The sequence below is a fragment of the Cryptosporidium ryanae genome (genome assembly GCF_009792415.1).
Source record: "Cryptosporidium ryanae isolate 45019 chromosome Unknown contig_22, whole genome shotgun sequence".
In the NCBI taxonomy this organism is placed as follows: domain Eukaryota; phylum Apicomplexa; class Conoidasida; order Eucoccidiorida; family Cryptosporidiidae; genus Cryptosporidium; species Cryptosporidium ryanae.
In genome coordinates, this window is record NW_027125524.1 from 18,374 (window position 1) to 41,428 (window position 23,055).

Below are 23,055 nucleotides of genomic sequence, written 5' to 3' on the forward strand. Positions count from 1 at the left end.
TGTTAGTTGAATTTAGGTTTTGCCAATAAATCAGGAAAAATAAGCTATTGGCGCCGCGTGTCTTATAACCTGCCTTTATTCAACCATATGTTCAAGATATGTGGGGAAATAAAAATCATACTAATGAGTATTAGGTGTTAATTTATAAATGGATCTACTATCTGAAGTAACTCAGAGCAAGGCGTGTGTAATTATACAAATAGGAAGACGACATCTAAAGGCAGGATTTTCAAGGAGACTAGAACCTTTTGTAATACTACAAACGTCTGAACTGTTTTCTAAATGTGAGGAAACTGTAGAAATAAAAAAAAACGAGAACGAAAATGAACGCGAGTACGTCACATTGTTTAAGGAATCTAAGTATTGGAGGCGAGATTTGAGTATTTTAATTCGGAAATTATACATGGAACATCTAAGGTGCAATTCAAAGGATTATCCCGTATTGCTTTTAGAGAGGGCATTGTTTCCAAGTGAGTTGTCTTCTTGTATTTGCAATATTCTTTACGAAACATTTGAAGTACCTGCGATAAAAAGAATAAGTGAGCCAATAACAAGTTTATTTACAACAGGCATACTTAGTGGTATAATTGTAGATATAGGAACAAATGAAACAATAATAACACCAATTTATAATGGTTATCCCATTGAATACAACATAAAAGTCATACAGTGTGGATATCTATCGTTAAGGGATAATTTTAAAAAAATGCTATTAGAACAATGTAAATTAAATGAGCCAGATAAAGTAAAACAAATAGAGAATATAAGCGATAAAATGCTAGATAATTTAATATTTAGAAGTGCTATTGTTAGAGAATATTTTGAATCAGAAAAATGTTCTATTGAAATAAACGATTTGGCTTTTGAAAACATTTTTTTGAATGACGAATATATAAATATATTTGTAAGTAAAGAAACAAGACACAAACCGTTTAATATTTTTTTTGGTGAAAAACAAAATGAGTCTAATGTTGTACACAATATTGTTTTAGATGGTATAATTGATTGTATTAAATTTTCTAATATGGAAATTAGAAAAGAGATTTCACAAAATATTATTATTTGCGGTGGAGTAGGATCTGTACCTGGATTTGAACAAAGAATACAGAATGAACTTAAAGAATATGCTTCAAATGATAAAAATTTGAGCAAAATTTCTGATCATATATTCGTTTCGTCGCCACCTATATCTCCTTTTCTTAGATCTTATACAGGTGCAGTTATAATGTTATTGACAGATAAAAGGCCGAACTTTACTTTTATCGAAAACAGTAAATCAACAATTTTTAATATTGGCTCAAAGAATAGCCTTTAGTATTATCTTAATTATATATTAGTTAATATTATTAATTATTATTACACATTTTATTATCTTGTTTGTTAATTTGATGTTTTCTTTATTCTTATTTTATCTTCTAGATTACATGTGCATTTTTGGCGCTATTCACTCTCCCCACTTTAGTTTTCTATGAAACACGAATATTGTTAGGTAAACCGGTATGCTCACTTTTTGATACAATAGTTATTATTATCTTTATTTTATTTATTCATAAGATTGATTTCAGTGTGAATTATAATTAAGCAGGACAACTAACACAACAAGTTATTTTTTATATATTAACTATTAAATAGCACATATTAAAGCATCAAAGGTACATTAATATATTATAGAAAACATATTTAATAGAATAAAATTCAATTTAAGGATAAATAGATGTTAATTTTCAAGTAATATGTACAAGTAATTTCTTTCTTTTTAAAATCAAATAGTATATATAAAATGGGTTTATTAGATATTTGCAGGAAAATAATATTAGATGATATAATAGCACCTGTGAGAGCAATATCTTCTTCAACAAATGATGGTTATTTAATTATGATAGTTGACGATTTTACATTAAAAATAATATCATCATGTTGTAGTTTTTATGATGTAATAGAAGCAGGTGTTACAATAATAGAAAAATTAAATGCAAAAAGGCAACCATTAAAGAAAATGGACTGTATTTATTTCATAACTTCTAGTTTTGAAAATTTGGAGTCATTAATGAATGACTTTGATAATTCAGAAGGTATGTATAGAATGGCACATTTATTTATAACGAGTTTAAAAGATAATAAGGAAAAATGTTATGATATATTAACTAAAAATTTGAATTTATTAAAAAGATTAAGATCATTTAAGGAAGTGAACCTAGATTTTATTCCTTACGACAGCAGAACATTTTATGTTGATTGCGAAGGTACACTAACAAGTTGTTTGGATATTTCTAGAAAGATAGAACAGCAGATATATTATGGGATAAATACATTTTGTAAAACTATTGGTATTAAAGGAAAACCATTGATAAGATACCATAATAATGGTAAAAGTGAAGTAAACTTGATTTGCAAAAATTTAGCAGAAAAATTAAATTTTTCATTTTCTTCATTTGGTGAAGGTAACAATGAATGCACAATTTTATTATTAGATAGAAGTTTCGACACTGCTCCTTTGTATATTCATGACTATTGCTATCAAGCACTGGCATATGACTTACTACATATTCCTGTATCTATTAATAATATAAAATCTCATGAATTAGGAATGGGTTCAAGTTATACAAACAATGACGGTTCTTCATCAAAACAAGATGATGTTTACGAATATGAAATACTAAATACTATAGGAATAAAGGAGAAGAAAAAAGTAATTTTAGATGAAAAAGATTCAAAGTGGGTAATGTATAGGCACGGACACATTGGAACAGTTAACCAACAAATATCTGAAGAAACACTTAAATTCACTCATAACAACATTACCGCTAAGATTCACAGAAATAATGATGTTAATCTAACAACAAACGAAACAATACAGGCTGTAAGGAATATACCGAAGTATCAACAAACTCTTTCCACATACTGGACTCATATTAGCATAATTAGTGAATGTTTCAATATTCTTAAATCCGATGATATTATTTCACTAGGTGAAGTCGAACAATGTATAGCAACTTTAATTGATTCTGAAGGAAAAATAATGAACTCGATAAAAATAAAAAATAATTTATTATCTATTCTAGAACTCTCATCTATGGAATCAGAGTCACAATATAATATTTATATTGATGTGGAATCAAAATTAAATGACCATAATAAGAACAAAGTAATAATTAAAAATAAGTACGACAAACTTAGACTAGTATTACTTTATATATCGCAATTTTATGGCATAAGCAATGATGATTTGAATCAACTAATTAACTTAGGTAAATTTTCAAGTGATGAGCAAATTGTGATCAAAAAATTATTGGGACTTGGACTTTGTAATTCATTTGAGGATATAGCTTCTGGAAACGGTAAACACACCCATAGATATGAACTGTATAATAAGGAAAGAATAAAATACTTTAAACAGAGAATTAGAAGTATTGAATTGGATTTATCTAGATTTGAACCATTAATTAAGACAATATCTTATTATTTAATGTGCAATCTAAATATTTCAAATAATTCACTTATATCATATAATATATATAACGAAAATAACTTTCAAAACGAATATCCGTTTACATCTAGTAATACTTGTACTCCTCATAATAATTATTCATTATTTAACGCTGATAATATTAACGTTACACAATCTTTTTCCCTATCAAAATACTCATCCAAAGATAAATGTATTATTATTTTTATTATCGGTTCGATAACTTTTCCTGAAATTAGGTGCATTTATGAATTACATAGCGAATCAAAAGTTAATATATACTTGGGTGGAATAAACATAACTACTCCGTTTCAGTTAATCAAACAAGTATTAGCTTCATAAGTATACAAATAACATACTTTAATTAACATATTGAGCGAAATATATATATTTAATTGAACACTGACATTAATTATATATTCTATGCGCTTTTTATTTTTTCCTTTGTTTATTTATTCACAATTGACTTACCCTTTATAAAAATCTAACATTTACAATAAATTTTAATCCCACATTTGTTAAATACTAATATTCTTGTTTCAATATAATAAAACATTCTTTTTTTTAATTTTTTAGTTTTCAATTCTAATTTACAGGATGATATTTTGAATAAATGAATAAAACACGTTGAGCGGTTTATTATTACCGCCTCTAGTGCATGTAATAATGGAAAAGATCTTAAATGACTGAAATAGATTAATTAAAAAAAAAAAAAAAGGAAAAAAGGCATTAATAGTAGGTTAAAACAAATAAGTATTAAAAATCATAATACATTATTGAATTACTTAAGATTTATTATTTTACCTATTTGAATTTAAAAAAGAACTAATTTAATTGTTACACTGCAAATATTACAAACTTAAATAAAAATCAATTTATTATTTTTAAAAAAAAATTATTTAAATTAGATACGCACATTCAATATGCCTAGAAAAGGGAGCGATGTTTCCGGAATGGGAACTGAATTATTAAATATCCTTGGCCTTAGTAAATATAAAAACAATGATGATTCAGATACTGCAGACAATAAAAGTAGTAAAAGCAGTAAAAGCACAAAAAGCCATTCAAAATTTAAGAAATTAAAAAAGCTGTCAAAAGAAAGTAAAAAGTCAAAACCTGCTAAGGAGGAATCGACATCAAATAATATTGAAATAGAAATAGGATTGAATAATGATAATTTTGAGACAGTACAGGCAAGTGAAAAATCTGCAGTTTCATCACTAATTGATGTACATTCAAATTTTGAAAGACAGTTGGCAGAATTTGATAATTCAATTACAAGTATCAAAAAAAATGTAGATGATACAGAGAGTCAATTGGAGAAATTGTATATTTCATTGGACAAACTAGAAAAATTTGTGGAGTTGTGTAATGTCGAAAACGCTGACGTAATCAAAGGATTACACAAATTAATGGATGTACACAAGGGAGCAGCATTGTTATCAACATTTTCAGAAGACCCAACATTTAAAAAGAATTACGAGTACAATGTGAACGATGAATCAAATAGTGAAATAATTGAGAGAAAACTTCAAAATATAGGAATAGTAAAATCTATGAATATTGAAAATTGCGAAATACCAAATGAAAATGAGAATAATGGTGATAACAAAAATGATGATGAAAACAAAAATATTGAACATGAAAAGGGTGATAAAGTTAGTATAAAAAGCAGTGACAACATTATTATTAATAATTTGTATAATAACAGTGAAAATTCACACAGTAAAAGTAGTGAACTTGAACAAAAGACTTCATCATCACCAAGCAATACTACTAACAACAGCCCAAGCAATAATAATAAAGAAGGTAAAGTTAGTAAAACTGAAAGATTCAAGGAAAAGTTGGATAATCTTAGAATAAGAAAGGGAAAGAAGAAACAATCAAAAAACAAACATGAAAACTCAAATAAAAATAAAACTAATGAAATACCAAATAGTGATTTAAATTCATTACCTACAGACAATTAAAAATTAGTTTTTCATTAAAATAAACACAAGATACTGATTAATTCTGAAAGTTTAAAACTCTAATTTTAACAAACTAATAGACACTTGCTTTAAGAATAAAATGTAAATTTTTTTGTTTTTAATACAGATCTTCGTCTTTTTTTTTAATTTTTATTTTTGTTCTCTTAATTTAAATACCTATTAAATTTTACTACTTATAAAAATTACAATAATAAACTGACTTAAATACAAAATTCGTGAAATAAGTGAACTTAACAAAATAGAAACTACACTAAAAACTATTAACACCTGATATGTTCTACAATCACAGCGAGACCTATTTGTTTTCTTCACAACACATGTGGCGCTTCAGATATATGCGGTAACTATTTGAATGTCAATAACTAACATAAAATTAAAATTTCACGTAAAACAAAACAAAAAAAATTAAGAGGAGTAATTCCTTTATCACATTTTTTGGTTACAGTTGTTACATTTATCTTTAAGTAACGTTGACTTAAATTAAATGATGATATAACGATAGTTAAGGTGTTTCTCTTTTCAGTTCATTATTTAGAAGAGCAGAAGAATCCTTATTAAACAGTTTCAGAATCAAATCAAGTACCTAGTTAAAAATTGAATTGGAATAAGAAATAGATAATTTCATAATAAACTCTTTAGATATAGGCAATTGATTTTGTTCATCTGTATTTTACTTATTAAAAATGAAGAGTAAAAATAAAAAAATTCCTCAAAGAAATAACAAAAGCAGAAAAAAATGTCATCCAATAACTGCAAAAGATATATTTATACTGAATTCCTTTAGTTCATCAAATAATATTGATTCATATATAAATGAAGTATTGTCAAAAGAACTAGGAAACTGTAATAAACTTAACTTTGTATTTAATGAATATTTCATTTCGTTTTTGCCATATGTCATTTACTGGATAATAAAAATAAATGAAATAGAATATTGTTTGCCATTGAATAATTGTATTTCAGTAGATGTAATCAGTGGTTTTGAATCTAAATACAATAAAAAGTCTGGCAATTTGCACAAGTTTTCAGATCTATTAAGATTTGAGAACATGTTTAAAGAAAGTATTGTAAACTACAATTCAAAAGAAGACATTAAAAATTTGAGAATACTGAATAATGAATTTTTTGAAAATATAGATATGTTTTGTAATACTAATCTTAAGTTTGACTTATATTTAGAACTTCCAGAATCCATATTTCAACAAAATGACCATTTAAATTACTTATATTTTATTAAAAGAGGTGTATTCGTTTACAAACTATATGTTGAATTGGAGAAGTTGATAGGAATGACTCCAAATTTTGAAAATGATGTATTGAACTCACAAATTGTATCTCTTATTGAGAACATCTTTAAATTAAGCGAATATAAAGGCGTGACTAAAAATTTGATAGAAAATTCAATCAAAAATATAGGTAGTTATGATAAAATTAATTTAGAAATTGATTATTCATATGGTTTAACTTATCTCCCAATAATAATAATAACTTTTATGCTACAAAACTCAAATGGTGAATTAAATAGTGAAAATAGGAATTCATTTTCAGTCACTCCCAAATGTATTACTTTTAGAATTCATACAGTTTCCCCAAAAAATGAGACTTTAATTGACGTGAATAATGTTTCTGTATTTAGGAACTCCGTAACTGAAAGCATTACAAACAGTGAATCGTGGACATGTCCACCTAATTTAAATCATTTACTACTTCCACCAACGCCACAATATAATGGAGCAATATTAAATGAATTAAATGAATTTTACAAGGAAAATGGGTACAAGAAAAAAATACAAAATACTATTTTAAATAATAAACTATTATTAAATACCTTTAGGCTATTAAAAGTGTGGTGTATTAAAATTGGTATATGGGATAATATTTATATAAATAGAAAGAATAATATGAATTGTGTTTTAAGAAATGATGTAGATGGTATTTCTAAATTTGAAGAATATCACTCAATAGGACAACTTAATAGCGAAGTCATTATGTGTTTTCTATTTCATTCATATCTATTAAATAAAACAGTTGTAGACGACAATTTAGTATCACCTTTTAATTTATTTAAAATTGTCTTAACTAATGTCAGAAACATGATAACTAGATGGAGAGAAACTTTAAATTTAGAAGACGATAATGGTGAAAATACAGGAATACATTATGTTATTGGAAGAAGTGAACCTGAAAGTTTTAAAAGGGTATTTCTTAGAGGTAGTGATTATTTGAAGGAGAAAAAATCATTAAATTTGTATAATAGAGATTTAATTTGTAAACAAGTGTTTATTTTTTTCAATGAACAGAAAAGCCATAATATTTTGTGGAGATGTCAGGATTTAGTAAAAAATGAATTAGAAGATATCATAACGTCAACATTATCATTTATTGAAAATAAGAATATGTTAAATTATTCTGATAATATATTGAAATTATTTAGCTTAGAAAAAAATGAAACATGTTTTACAGACTACAGAAATATTTCATTATTAGACTATGATTCTTGTTTTATTATAACATCTTATCGCGGAAACACTATTAAAGGTATTAAATTAAGATTAGGTCACACAATACCAGGAGATTACAATGTAAAAAAATTATGTTTAAAAAGGTTTTACGATTCAAATAGTGATATAATTAACGAAAAATATAGCTTTGAAAGAGATTTCAACTCAATATGGGAAAATAATAGAAGTACAAATTTAGTTGACGCTATAAGAAATTTACTTTGTAGGTGCTTTTCTGATAGATTGAATAAAATCTCTTTGAAAGAAATAATTTCTAGTGACGGCAGCTTTGGATGTATAATTGGGTTGAAATTTGACCAATCAGTTACTAAGTACCTAATTAAAGGACCTTCTGTAAACACTAAAGAGTCCAAAATATTTAAGGAATTTTGGGGAAATAAAGTTGATACTAGAAGGTTTAAAGATGGTACCGTATTAGAAACAGTACTATGGGATTCAAAATCTAAGCTAAAGGAAGGATTTATGAGTAATATGAGTGTTAATTTTGAGATAATTGATTACGTATTAAATAAATATTTGCCTATCATTCACTATGACCATAACGAAAAAACTTTGAAAAACTCAGGTGATAATTTGGTATTTTATAGTTTAAATACACCTTTTGGTTATATATTACCATATAATAAAAACGAAAGGTGTATTATTGAAGAATTTGAAAACTTTAAGAAAAAAATAATGAATTTAAAATCGATGCCTTTAAAAATTAAGAGTTTAACTTCTTCAAGTTCAACATTAAGATTTATGGAGTACTATAATTGTATTAATTCTTGTGAGAAATCAAATTTACATGAGATCTCAAATAGTGAAAATTGCAACTACAATGGTACAACCACTGAAATTTCGTGTGTTATTGAATTGGAACAATCATCAAATTGGCCTAAAACAAAAGATTCAATAAATAGAATAAAAACAGCATTTTTGCTTCAAATAAAACAAGAATTGAGTGAATCACACTTTATAAATTCTGATATAATTCCTAATGATGATTTTTACGATGGATGTTATCTTAGGGATTTATATGAGGAAAGTAATATATTTATAGGAGTGAATGATCAGTATGGACTTAAACCATTTTTAGACGTTTATTGGACACAACATCTTACATTCAGGGTTTCTATATTTCATTCTAACGAATTTTTAAATATTGCTAACAAAATTTTAGATTTGGACAATATTTCAAATGATATTATTAAGAAAAATATAAACATGGATGAAAATGAGTTGAAGGATATTAATCAGATTAGAGATTTATGGTGGAGTGTCCAAGTCAGTTCAAAACTATCGAATCTAAGTAATTGTTTTCCTTCATTTAGGGGAACAGTTAGAAAACTAAAGGAATTTGCTTCAAATATGAAGATACCAAACTCAGAAGAATTTATAGATCATATTGTTTCATATGTTTACACAAGCAACGATTTTATTAATAATTTTCATGGATTTATTACTTCTCCAACTTGTGGCTTCATTAGATCTCTAGTATTAATATCTGGTTATAATTGGGAAAAAAAACCGTTGATTGTTGACTTGGAATATCAAGTGGATGAAAATGGATTTGAAACACGCATAAGTAATGAAGATTATGAAAAGTTGGATAAAATTCATACTTTTTATTATAATTTCACAAATAAACACAATAAAGAGAGAAAGCCATTCTATGTATCTAGTTTAATTGATCCTCAATCGTTGTTCATTAAAGTCCCAAACAACTATAACTCATTAAGATTTGTACATTTGTCTAAAATGTTTTTAAATATTATAATTGAAAGTCAGTTTTATTTACCTATTGATAAGGTTAACGAATTGATATTGTTCAACAATCCAAAGTGTGACATTATTATAACTCTAAATGAGAATTATGAAAAAATTATTAGACCTAAGTCGATAAATTTAAGCTCAAAAATGAACCTTACATTGTCCTGTTCAGGACTAAGGAATCAATATGTTAATTTAAACACCACAGAAAATTTACTCAAAAAAATCAACCTAAAATCGAATCCATTAACTATTTCAAGGGAATTATTTCAGACGTTCATTTTAGATATTCAAAAATATTTTGATTATAAAGTGGTCCTGATGTATGACTCATACACCATTCCTTATCCAAAACATGTATATGTAAAAGTATTTAGTGATATAGTGAGAACTAGTATAACAAAATCTAAAGTGGGAACATATTCAGAATGTATACTTGGCTTAAATGATCAACACAAGGATACAGATTTAAATCAAGGCTATTTGGCATTACCAAACATTTTGGAAGTGATCTCCAACTTATCTAGAAGTTATAGAGAATTGATAAGCAATATAAAGTTAGTATAGATGTATTCTAATTATGACTTTTTTTCCTTGTTTTAAATTAAATTATAAATTTGAAAATTTATTGTTAATCTACTAATTATATGCATTTAAGCGCCACCATTACAGCGCCAATATTTTCTTTTTCTGTTTTGCCTCAAATTTAGTGTTGGTTTTTAATTCATGTAATTTAAGTGAAGTTAATGAAATAAAACTAAACAATTAGATGAAAGTATAACGAATTTTTATTTAATATAGGATTAAATAACTTTAAATTTTCAAGTTGTTTATTCAAAAAAAATAGAATAGAAAGTAAAGGCGAAAAGGACATTGGCTTAGGAATAGTGGGAAAGGCAACAGATAATAATACAAATTACACAAAAGTAAAAACAAAAACAATCAATAATTTAATTAGTATTATAAATATTAATATCAACAATAATATAAATTATATAATAAAATACGATAAATTTTGAAATTACAGTGTTGTAATTATTCAATAAAAATGAATGGGTTTAGATTTTGTGGAGATATGTTACATTTGTTAAGCATATTTTTGCTACTTAAGAAGTTGAGGAAAAGTAAGAGTTGTTTGGGAATATCTTGTAAAATGCAAGAGGTATATTTAATAGTATTTTGTTGTCGTTATATCGACTTACTTTGGAGTTTTGTATCAGTTTATAATTCATTAATGAAAGTGATATTCATAGGAAGTACGAGCTATTGCATATATTTAATGCGATTTCAAATTCCAATAAGTAGAACATATGATTCGAATGCTGATAGTTTTTCATATCAAAAATATTTGTTGTTACCTGCACTTTTACTAGGTTTGCTTACATCGGAAAGATGGATACCCTCTGAGATACTATGGAGTTTCTCTATTTGGCTTGAGTCTGTTGCAATATTACCTCAATTAATATTACTACAAAAACTTAGAGAAGTAGAGAATTTAACGTCTCATTATGTTGTTACAATGGGACTTTATAGGTTATTTTACATATTCAATTGGATATATCGTTTTTATTCGCAACATTATGTTAACTGGGTGGGTTGGATAGGTGGTATTATTCAAACTGCTATTTACCTAGACTTTTTTTATTACTATGCAATGAGTAAATGGTATGGCCAAAAACTTATATTACCATATTCAATTGAAATATAGATCTATGTATTATTCAAGTTTAATATATCAAATAAATAGTTTTTCTTAATTTTAATATTAAATTACTAAAATCAATATAATTTAATAGCAAAGTTAAGGAAAAAACAAATAGTAGGCGTTAGTTTTAGTGTATAAATATAAAAGTCATTAATAACGAATTAATATCAAAAAATTATAAATGAAGAATCATATTGAAATGAAATAAAAATGTGTAAAAATTAGTTAAATTTAAACATTATTTATGTAAATTGTTAGTATTATATTTTTTAAATGAAGAAGTCTATATATTGAATTTTTTTCTATTTTTTTTTTTATTACTACTGGTTATTGTACAATCAAAATTTTAGTTTTTCTTGATTTATAGTAATTCAGAATTTAAAGAAGAAAAAAAGCATGTTATTTTAATCTCGATTTTTTAATTAATTCATCTATAATAAGTTTTTTCGCAATCAATATCTTTTCCTGAATATAAGGTGATCCTTTATATTTCCCACTTGCTTCGTTTAATTCCAACATTTTTCCTGAAATCTGATTATTAAATAAATTATTTAAATATTGTAAAAATAGAATAAATCAATAAATAATTTAAACGTAATTAAACTTACATCTTTTATATCACTTTTTGAATATTTAAAATTTTGATTAACTCCAAGAATCATTTTTGCCTCATTTAACGTCATTCTCTTTCTAAATTTAAATGATAACATCTTTTTTATTGAGTCTGAAAAATGAAAATTTAAATTTAATTATTATTGAGTTAAAAAAAAATATAATTATTTATATAGGTTAATTAAATACCTTTATAAAAATCGGAGATATATCTTTTAGTTACAGTATGAACTGACTTAGTAGTAATAAAAAGTAATTTACCAAGTAGTCTATTTAAATGTGATTTACAACCAATTTTAATTCGTATTAATGTTTTACTTTTTAAAAAAAAAATGGTAAACTAACTTACTTGATGGTCTTAAATGGCTTCATTTATTCAATTATATAAACATCAAAACATATTAATATTTTAATTATAAAATAATTTGTTTATCTATTTTAATAATTCACTAATCGAAAATAACAAAATTTAAATAAAACAATGATTAGCTTATTTAAAATATGTTATTATATATATATATATATATATATCTTCACACTAGAAAAAAAAATATATTTGAAATTTTATTTATATGAGTAGTTGTTTATATTTAAAAACTACATAAAAGTAAAATAAAAAATAATTCTTGTTTATTTTATTAGTTGTCAATAAAAATAACAATTTTAGTTAAATATTGCTCCGTTCGGTCAGAACTTTTTTTCTCTCTTTTCAAACCAACAATAAAACTGTATTATATGTGTTTAACAATACAATTTAAATTTAAATATACAAGTTTCAAGTTAAACACAAGATGTTCAATGCAAAAATCTGTAATGAAATGAACAAAATATTAAATAGAAACAAATATAAAAATGTGGCGGTAGGTTGCGTGTATCTTTTCAATATAAAAAAATAATAATAGAATGAAAAACAATATAGCATAGAGATTTGTACACTTTAGTTAATAACTCAATGTTTTTAATGTACAATTACATTAATATGAAATATAAATGAATTTTTTTATTTATTTTTTGCTCTGTTGCTTATAATATAGTTTCTCCTATAAAAGCAGTTACACCGAAAAACCTTATTATCGCCTTTCCCATATTAGATGAATCATGACATAAACATCTTAGATACGAGACAAAATCGTAATCTGCCTCGAAAAAATATATATTATTCTTGACTAAATTCAGAATGGCTGGTATAGAATTACAATGAAAATAAAGCATAAATGATTTACCAGGTACATTCCAAATAATATTATTTTTAATAAAATAATCTTTATTTAATTTCTTTATTAATTTAATTTTAATCCTTTTTGTAATAAACATAGGATAATATAAGCCGATACTTTTATTATTGAGATGATTACTATGACTTATAATGTTGTTTGAAATTATAACATTACCAACACTTGGATGAATGTTGCATGTAAACGTTACTGATGAAATAAAAACGGATCCAGAAAATGAAGTGTGGTACTTTTTGTCTATTAATATAGATTTACACTTGATATTAGTTTGATTAGGGAGAAGAGTATATTGATTCCCGGTTTTAAGTGTTCCATATTCCAAATATATAGAAGCTTTAAACTCATTATAGTTAACAGACAATATTTCAAATATATAAGCAGATAGTTCATTTTTGTGATTGTTAACATTTTTATTTCCCAAGCAGTTACATATTTTATTTTTAATAATTTTACTTTTACCATTAAAGTCAACACTACTTAATCCACTCAATAATTCAAATAATGTTGGACCTCTATACCAATTATTAGTTACTGTATTAATATATTCACTTTTTTTCTCATATACATTAACGCCTTTAAAGGCACATACAGGAATGAATAATAAGTTAGTATTACCACTATCAATTTCACTCAATTCATTATTAACATACTCCTTTATATTACTTGCGATATCATTATATATATTTTGATCCCATTCTATATTGTCCATTTTATTTAACGCAAATATTATATTTGAAACATTTGAAAACAAAGCAAATAAAATATGCTCTTTTGTTTGACCTTTTATAAAACCAGATTCAAAATTACTTACATCAATTACAATTATTGCACTATCGGAAGTTAAAGTTGCAAAAAAACTACTAGGAATGAACTCTACATGCCCAGGGGAGTCTAATATTGTAATAAAACTATTATTATTATTATTATCTTCATTTATATTATTTAATTTAATATATTTAGCGGTCACATTTATTGTTACACCCCTTTCTCTTTCATCTTCACAATCGTCAAAAACCCACGCATATGCAAATGAACTTTTTCCAATACTTTCACTTTCCTTGAAATATTTTCTAATTAAGTTTTCCTCAACATATCCCAAACTCACAAATAAATGACCCATAAGTGTAGATTTCCCAGAATCAACGTGCCCCAATATTACGCATATATGATTATACGAATCTGAAACTTTTTCCACCATTTCGTTCTCTTTTGATTTATCAATTACTGTTACATCTTCCAAATCAGATTTTTTTCCTTTTGATTTTGTAATTAATTCTTTTTTCTTACTTATAATTTGATTATTTTTATTTGCTACATGAGCTCCTTTTATTCCAGAATTAATATTATTTTGTTTAGTATTTGTTAATGCTTTCCTTTTACCTAAATCGACTGATTCTTTATCTATATCATCTCTAAATTCGCATTCATCATAATAGTTATAATCATCTTCGGAGTCATATCCATCATAATAATCATCGTCCGTTAAATCTATATGTTTTGACCTGTGTTTCACCATAATTAAGTGTTTAAATTACCATTTTAACAAGGAGCTATATGCTTTAAAAATAATAAATTAGATTATCACTCTATCAAATACCTTGGCTTATATCTTTATTTTGTCTTTTTTTTAGGTTGTTTCTACTTGTCAAGATCACATTATCATTTTCCCAAGCCATTAATAAGCTAAATCGTCAAGGCGCCGTGAACGTGGCGCCAATATGTTAAAACCCTGTTATAATAATGCAATTAGCACGGAAAATTTTGATTTTAATTAAAATATTGTAAATATAATTGAATGAAGGAGTGTGTATCGGATAAAATAGCAATAAATTTTCTGAGAGAAAAGGAGAAATAACTTTAAGTAAAAAATAAAATTTACGAAACATGCTTTTTTCATAAATATTCTAAATGCATGCACGTGTGCTGATGAAAATGAAGGTACCAAATAAAATAATAAATAAAACTTGTTTAAAAAATCATTTAAAAGAATAAAAGGAAAAATAGATCTTTAATAAAATTTTAAAACAATTTCTTTCTTTGTATTTAACTTTTATATTATTATTATTATTATTACTATTATTGCCTTTATTACTTTTATTGTGAATAAATCTATTTATACACGACCTTATATAATATATTTAATTAGACACTCACTTTAAAAAATGTTGAATTTTAATTACATGAAGACAAAAATGTTAGATTTAGAAGGAAAAGAATCTGATATAACCAATGAATGGTCTGAAATTGTTAAAAAAATATCTAAACTGGATAATGAGTCGAATAACACGAATAAAAGGTTAAATTTTAGCAAATATAACAATTTAAGTTATACAGAGAACCTCAATTCCTTTCAAGACACAAAAAATTTATGCTCTTTGTCTGGAGAAATAATAAGAAGAAATGGTGTGCCGTATTTAATATTAGATTTTTTAAAAAAATTGCTTTATCTACGTGGTTATTACTGTTTAACTAAAGAAGACGTGTTGATGCAACTCTCAAAGTATTCCGTGTACATGTACATAGTTGAGGTAAGTGAATAATAAATTAATTGTATACTATTAAATAAATACTTTTTTTTTAAACTTCTCTCTTCTAGGATGGGATGAATAAAATTTATGAATATAACAAGGAAAACAAACACTCAACAATAAAATTAATAAATGAGAATAAAAAAAGAATATTGGTGTATAATGTTAAGAAAGTACTAAGTAGTGGTGTTGGATTAAAGTTTGACAAACAACCAGTATATTACATAAGAGTTTCGGATTTAAATTTAAAAGTAACAATGAATCAAGTAAGCGTATTTGAATTAAGACAGTTAATTGTTTGGGAACTAGAGCGAGTTATGGATTATTTTTCCAAATTATCAGTTAAAGAGAAGAAATTTGTTTCACATATTGCTATTGCACTAGACCTCAGTAATATGGAAATATACTCATGTAAATTTGAATTTCAATTGTTTATGAAGCTATTAGGTGAAATCATTGAGAATTACTCACCACTTTTAATAGATACAATTATTATACACAAAGTCAAGTCACTAAAAGAAAATTTATGGTGTTGTATTGAACCTATTATTGAATATATGAGAAAGGGTAACGTAATCGCGTTATTTACAGAAAACGACAACGAATTGTGGAACATGTTAAAACCAATCAACACTGTTGATTTGCATTCAAGAGGCGGATTCATAAACAATTCATGCCTTTATCCTATTTGTGGAAGCTCTAAAGCAATTCCTAATTTAGATATTCTAGTCCCCAGCGAATATTATTCATTGGATAACTATATGTTGGAAACCTATGAGGAATTCTTCCTTTCGCTGAAACCAAAATTATCAACCAGAAAATTCATAAGTGAGTGCATGAAAATAGAAACTGATTTAATTAATAAATTGTACTGGGTTGAAGAACAAAAATTAGCAATTAATGATGAAGAAATTAAGGAATTTGACAACTAATTTTTTTTAACATAAACTAAACCGCCACGCTTTGCATCCCGTTTGCTTTATTCTTGCCATGACAAAATATTTTCTCATCAGAATATAATGTATTTAAGCAGAAATAAAAATAATATAAAATTTATCGTTCTTAAAAACTTGCTGCATTCAAACTAAAATGGATGAAAATAACATTGGTAAACAATGTAAACAGTAAGTTTATTTTACACTTTATTTTCCTTGTTTACATTAATATTTCGTTAATTTTAGCGTAATTACTATTGAGTTTAGCTCAACTGAAAACGCCAAAATTGTGATTGATTCTCTAAAACCTGATTTTTTAACAGTTCACAACTCAAAAGTTCAAGCTAATAGACAATTTGAAATTGTCGACTCAAAATTAATAGTGTAAGTTTTAATATTATTTAAACGACAAAAAAAAATAACTAAAATAACAAAACCTTCAATTTTACATTAACGAAAATCATAGTACTGTTGAATGTAGTGATTTAAAGACACTAAGAAAAACTGTAAATTCGATTTATGGGGCGTTAATACTCTCAACAAAAACGATAGAGGTTTTTGGATAAAAGAAACTCGCATTATCCATAATTCCCATATATAAACTATACATGTATATTTGATATATTTAACCAGATTTTTACAAAAATAAACAAGAACTTGACAAAAAAAAATCACTTAGCTTTTTTAATTAAAGTATAATTAACTCAAAAATATTTTTTCTATTGTCTGAGTTGTTTAACCTGTATATTAAAATAATTTCCCTTTAAAACAACCCCATATGCTTTTATTTATATTTTTTAATTTTAAAAAGGCACTGAAATTGTACTTGAATTAAAAATAAGATCTATTTTATATCCCCACCCACTATCTTTGCCGCCAAAAGGTACCGTTTATAAAATTATACACAAATAAAGGGAAATCGGAATAAAAATAAAAAACGTAGCAATAAGGCTAAAATACTGTTTGTTTAATAAATATAGTATTTTCCTCTGCAGTGCTATATTCACTTGAATCTTTGCCAGTTAATTAAGAAATTTTTCCTTGTACAATTTAATAATATTGAATTTAATGAGTTGAACTCATATTTTGACTAATAACTCACATAGAATGGATTCAGTTACGGTAAGTTAGACATAAGTAAGAATAATGTGATTATATGATTTAAATTATACAGCAAATAATTCAATATTAATCACAAGCATCAAATTGCAAAATAACTCCATATTGAATTCTGTGTGTGTTTTTTTCAACGATTTATTAGAGCTCGCGACAAAAACTAGGTAAAAAACCTAAAGTAATTAAGGGAATAAAGGAAAAACTGAAAAGCAATAAGAAAAGTGAAAAAAATACAACAAATAATTTATTGAACGATTCCTTAAGTTCTGATTTAAAAAATATCAATAATGACAATAATAGCAATGACATATTAGAATATGATAAAAATAGAAAAGTTAGAATATATGCAGATGGTGTGTATGATCTATTACATTTAGGACATATGAGGCAGTTGGAGCAAGCTAAAAAGATGTACCCAAACACACATTTAATTGTAGGTGTAGCTAGTGATGAGGAAACTCATAGACTTAAAGGAAGAACAGTTCAAACATTGCAGGAAAGAACAGAAACACTCAGACATGTTAAATGGGTAGACGAAATAATATCTCCTTGTCCCTGGGTAATAGATGAGAAATTCATTGAGAAACATAATATTGACTTTGTAGCACACGACGATGAACCTTATGTAGCAAAACAAAAAAAAAGGGATGAAGAAGAAACACCAAGTAATGAGATTTGTAATGGCGATGAGAACAGATCGGCGTTAACTTATGATCAAGATGATATATATGGTTGGCTTAAACGTTGCGGTAAATTTAAAGCAACACAAAGAACAAAGGGTGTATCAACAACTGATTTAGTAGTTAGAATATTGCAGAATTACGAGGATTACGTGGATAGATCTTTACAAAGAGGAGTTACTCCAGATGAACTTAATATTGGTTATATGAAGGCAAATCAAATACAAATGAAAAAAGGAATACAAAGATGGGGTGAGAAGGTTACAGATGAGCTTACAAAAGTGACATTGACAGATAGACCATTAGGAATTACATTTGATCAAAGCGTTGATAACATAAGAAATCAAATCCACAAATCATTTGATGCTTGGAGAGGGGTATCTAAAAAGTATCTTGAAGGATTTGCAAGGACTTTTGATCCCATGAGATCTTTATTTAGAGAAAATCGCCTTTCAGATGCAGATTCGCCTCCTTTTAAATAATTAATTGTATATATTATTATCACTATATAAATGTACATATATATACATATATATGCTTTTAATTTTTTCTTTATTTTTATTGCTTTTTTCACTAACTAAATACTGTATTATTCAAAAAACTGAACGGTTAGGCTTGTTTTCACCTATTTTACCTGACTTATAGTTACCATCTATTCAAGTAAACAATGCTTTGTGTTATAACAATAAATAAAGCAAGCGACTTTGTATAATTACACATGTTTGAGGAATAAACAGCTAAATAGATTACTCAACGGATTTATACAAGGATGTCAACTTAAAACATAATAATCAACTGAAAATAACATTAAGATAAACAATTAGAATTTTTATGTGAATATTAAAACTCTTTATATTTAAACAAAATATTGAATTTGTTGATCTATTTTTTAACGCTCGAATGATATAAATATAAAGTTAGGTTTTATTTACGGGATACTAATCAATCTATCTATTCGAACAATTAATTAAGATATTTGGTATATCAAATATCTTTAATTTGTAGATAAACATGCGGGGATTTGAACCTTAGGTTGTGAGGGTAATGATCTTTGAATTATGCAAATATGCATTTCGTATCTTAATACTATTATTCCAGAAAAAATAATAGTATAAGCAAGGAATAATATAAAAGAGTAATAGTTTTAAATCTATGTTACTTGATTGCTTTTCTCTTGTTTCCTTTCGTGATTAATACATTCTATCATAGTTAATAAGACAAGTTAGGACATAATAAGAAATAGCAGGGACAAGCAGTTGAAAACAAAATAAGTTGGTAAAAGTTGTGATACACCTTAAAGATGAGAAATTTTCTCTTTACTTTATCTTCAATTTTATTTTTCCTCTGCAACATTGGAAGGATTAGCTCAAATGAACTTATTTCAAACTTTTCAAGTGTTAGAGGAAGTGAATTTTCAAGCAGCAGCGTTCCAAATGACAATGTAATGAATTCAACAAGTGAGATTAAATATACAACTACCACAACTACTACTACCACAACAACTACTACTACTACCACAACTACTACTACCACTACTGCTACTGCTGTTTCTACAACCAAAAACCACAATAATTATGTTACAGCAACATTAGAAAGTACTATTAGAACAGAAAACAGTATTTCCAATTCTACAGATAAATCATTTGTCAAACCACCAAAAAAAGGCAAAAAAAATAAAGATGACACAACGACAGATTCATCAGACTCTACAGACGACGAAGGAATATTAAAAACATTTTTCAAGAAGATTATTAAAAGAAAATTAAATTTAACTAGAGATGAGCTTAGTCTTATTCAATCAAGAGAGGAATCAAAAACACAAATTGAAACTAACGACTCTGAAGAGAACAATCAAGACGATTCAAAAGGAAAGAAAACAAACAAGAGAAACAGTCATGCAAGTAATGGACGTCATAACAATAACAAGAATGATAACAATGGCAACAATGATAATGATAATAATGAGAAAAGCAATACTGACAAGGTTCGTGGAAACGAGGGTTGTGCCACACATATTCACCACCACAATCATCATTATAAACACTCAAAGACAACTACAACGACGGCAACTACAAAAGAAGAGACAACTGTATCTTCTATACTATCTACAACGTTGGCAGCTAATGCTACAGCTGTCAAGAACGAATCCTCAAATTCAACATTAAGCAATCCAGAGAATAAAAACAGAAGTTTGTTAAAGAGTCAAATTAGGAGTCTAAGAGGTCTATCAGAAGTAAGTAATGATGACGTTGAGCTCAATAATGATAAAAATGCAGACGAAAACAAAAATGCTAGTCAGGAGTCAAATGAAAATGAAATAACAAACGACTCAATAAGAAACGATACATTACTTGATTCTAGATCGGAAAAGTTTGACAAAATATCTGATATTACGAAGGAGATAAAATCAACAATAATTGATGCATTTAACGATGGAATAAATAAAGAATCGCTAAATAATACAAAGAATAATTTTTTGAATCAAACTTTGAATTCAGTAGAACAAATAATAGATTCAACAAGTTCAATGAAAATTTCCAGCAGTAATTTGGTAAATATTGAAGATAGACAAGGCTTAATAAACAATACAGGAAATGCAACAAAGTTAGTATTGGATCAAATAAAGGAAATTAAACATAATAAAGTTAATCACACTTTGAAAGGTAACATATTAAAAGACGGTATCGGTGACAATAACGGTGGTATTAACATAATAAATGGAAATGAGACGAAAGTGTTGAAAATAATAATACCACTAAATAGCACAATGTTAAGCATTCAAAATTCAACAAATTTAACCGAGTTGTCAAATATTATTAGAAAAAATGTAACAGAGTTGTTGAACAGTGATTCAGGTTTGAAGAATAATTTTGATTTGACTCAAAAAATTCCAATTAACGGCAAACTGGCAAATTTAACAACAATAGATTTATTGCCTGTAGGTTCGAAAAATAATCAACTAGATTTGAATAACACTGATTATGGTGCATGTCCAAATGGCGTATGTGAAAGCGATAATGAATATGAAGAAGAAATAATATTTGACGAGAACGGAAATCCTATTATAAAATATAAACAAAACTCGTTTGAGATTAACAAGATATTCAAAACCTCTAATACGAATAAATCAATATCTCCTTTATACAATGCACTATCTATTATATTAGTTACGATTATATCTGCTTATTTTCTGAGGTGAAGTATATTTAACTGTATTCATTTTAGAACTTAAAGTAAATATTTAATGGCTCATTTACATTTGTTTACCTAAAGTAAAATGGTTTGGGAGTGAAAAGACATGCAACTGTGTTAAATTCATCAGCTATAATAAAACTAAATAATTTAGATATTCAAATATATTTTGAATAAGCATCAAATTACACAATTTTTATTTAATAAAATAAAGTAAGGAGTCAATCCAAATTCAAGATTTAATGTGAATGTGAAATTTATTATTTGAGTGAACTTTATTGATTTTATCTAATAATTGTTATGTAACTTTGAAACAATTTTTGTTTTATGTAAATATTCATAAATAATGCAAACTTAATATCATTAAGTAATTAAAGAAGGTTTTGTGTAATACTTATGTGTTGATTGTGTAATAATAATAATGAACTTGAATAATATTCAAATATTAATATATGGAAACATATTTGGACTACTTAAAAGCAGCTGCTTACATTGTTTTTTAGAAAATTGAATGAAATGTTAATATATGGAATCACGTGATTAACTATTTAAATAATTTTAATGAACAGGAATTTAAGTATGTGATGTTAATAATAAGATATTGTGAACTGAATTTAAAGTTTTAAAAGTGTTAAAGTAATTTTAATGTAAAATGTATATATTTATTTGTTATTTAAAATTAATATATGTAGTGGTAATGTAAAAGAATAACAAATTGTGGTTTTTTCTCGATAAGTTATTTATTTCATTTTTTATATAATTGTATGTTAATGAATATAATTTAAACAAGTAATGATAATAATTGTGAATTGTTTCAAGATAAAGAACAAATATATGTGAATTCATTATTTAATAAGTGAAAACATGTATTTAATTGTGAAAATTTTAGTATTTATTTGTGTGAGCTTTGTGAGTGAGAATAACAAGATTGAGGATAAAAAAAGAATGTTAAATATTAAAATAGTGTGTAATTTATGTGATACAAATAACTTCAAATATAATTTGAATAAAACTTAAATATTTATGTAAATATTAAATTATTTTAGGTAATATTGTCTTTAAATAAAAAATTATTATTTATAATTCTGCTTTTATGCTTATATTAGTTACATTTTATTTTTAATAATACTTTTTTTCATTATTTTGTGTTTAAGGTATTAAGAAAAATATTATATTCTCAATAGTTTTATGCTTGTAATTATCATTTTTGTAAATTTACTAATTCAAATTCTAATGCGTGTATATCAATCAATAAAATAGTATTAATTAAAAAAACAATCAATTCATACATAAATTCAAGTAACTTAATAGAACATCTAAT

At 25.7% G+C, this 23,055-nt stretch overlaps 10 protein-coding genes across 10 annotated transcripts; 9 read left to right on the top strand and 1 right to left on the bottom strand.

Moving 5' to 3' along the window:
• Window positions 1–148: 148 nt before the first annotated feature.
• FG386_001272 (actin) lies at window positions 149–1,315 on the top strand (the record flags this gene model as incomplete). Its single annotated transcript, XM_067340665.1, has 1 exon — window positions 149–1,315. One exon carries the CDS (start codon window positions 149–151, stop codon window positions 1,313–1,315), a length of 1,167 nt encoding a protein of 388 aa, XP_067198161.1.
• Window positions 1,316–1,780: 465 nt separating this feature from the next.
• Window positions 1,781–3,808, top strand: FG386_001251 (STXBP/UNC-18/SEC1 syntaxin involved in golgi transport; the record flags this gene model as incomplete). Its single annotated transcript, XM_067340644.1, has 1 exon — window positions 1,781–3,808. One exon carries the CDS (start codon window positions 1,781–1,783, stop codon window positions 3,806–3,808), a length of 2,028 nt encoding a protein of 675 aa, XP_067198140.1.
• Window positions 3,809–4,389: 581 nt separating this feature from the next.
• On the top strand, window positions 4,390–5,436 carry FG386_001252 (uncharacterized protein; the record flags this gene model as incomplete). The annotated part of the gene is made up of 1 exon (XM_067340645.1): window positions 4,390–5,436. One exon carries the CDS (start codon window positions 4,390–4,392, stop codon window positions 5,434–5,436), a length of 1,047 nt encoding a protein of 348 aa, XP_067198141.1.
• A 704-nt stretch (window positions 5,437–6,140) lies between these two features.
• On the top strand, window positions 6,141–10,298 carry FG386_001253 (uncharacterized protein; the record flags this gene model as incomplete). Its single annotated transcript, XM_067340646.1, has 1 exon — window positions 6,141–10,298. One exon carries the CDS (start codon window positions 6,141–6,143, stop codon window positions 10,296–10,298), a length of 4,158 nt encoding a protein of 1,385 aa, XP_067198142.1.
• A 481-nt stretch (window positions 10,299–10,779) lies between these two features.
• Window positions 10,780–11,439, top strand: FG386_001254 (ER lumen protein retaining receptor protein; the record flags this gene model as incomplete). Its single annotated transcript, XM_067340647.1, has 1 exon — window positions 10,780–11,439. One exon carries the CDS (start codon window positions 10,780–10,782, stop codon window positions 11,437–11,439), a length of 660 nt encoding a protein of 219 aa, XP_067198143.1.
• A 1,632-nt stretch (window positions 11,440–13,071) lies between these two features.
• On the bottom strand, window positions 13,072–14,799 carry FG386_001255 (HBS1 eRFS Gtpase; the record flags this gene model as incomplete). Its single annotated transcript, XM_067340648.1, has 1 exon — window positions 13,072–14,799. The coding sequence occupies one exon, from the start codon at window positions 14,797–14,799 to the stop codon at window positions 13,072–13,074; it is 1,728 nt and encodes a 575-aa protein (XP_067198144.1).
• Window positions 14,800–15,445: 646 nt separating this feature from the next.
• Window positions 15,446–16,743, top strand: FG386_001256 (Sec14d domain containing protein; the record flags this gene model as incomplete). Its single annotated transcript, XM_067340649.1, has 2 exons — window positions 15,446–15,811; window positions 15,880–16,743. 2 exons carry the CDS (start codon window positions 15,446–15,448, stop codon window positions 16,741–16,743), a joined length of 1,230 nt encoding a protein of 409 aa, XP_067198145.1.
• Window positions 16,744–16,900: 157 nt separating this feature from the next.
• On the top strand, window positions 16,901–17,312 carry FG386_001257 (uncharacterized protein; the record flags this gene model as incomplete). Its single annotated transcript, XM_067340650.1, has 3 exons — window positions 16,901–16,935; window positions 16,993–17,130; window positions 17,213–17,312. 3 exons carry the CDS (start codon window positions 16,901–16,903, stop codon window positions 17,310–17,312), a joined length of 273 nt encoding a protein of 90 aa, XP_067198146.1.
• Window positions 17,313–17,853: 541 nt separating this feature from the next.
• Window positions 17,854–19,024, top strand: FG386_001258 (uncharacterized protein; the record flags this gene model as incomplete). Its single annotated transcript, XM_067340651.1, has 2 exons — window positions 17,854–17,868; window positions 18,008–19,024. The coding sequence occupies 2 exons, from the start codon at window positions 17,854–17,856 to the stop codon at window positions 19,022–19,024; spliced, it is 1,032 nt and encodes a 343-aa protein (XP_067198147.1).
• An 818-nt stretch (window positions 19,025–19,842) lies between these two features.
• FG386_001259 (uncharacterized protein) lies at window positions 19,843–21,741 on the top strand (the record flags this gene model as incomplete). Its single annotated transcript, XM_067340652.1, has 1 exon — window positions 19,843–21,741. The coding sequence occupies one exon, from the start codon at window positions 19,843–19,845 to the stop codon at window positions 21,739–21,741; it is 1,899 nt and encodes a 632-aa protein (XP_067198148.1).
• Between the last annotated feature and the right edge of the window lie 1,314 nt (window positions 21,742–23,055).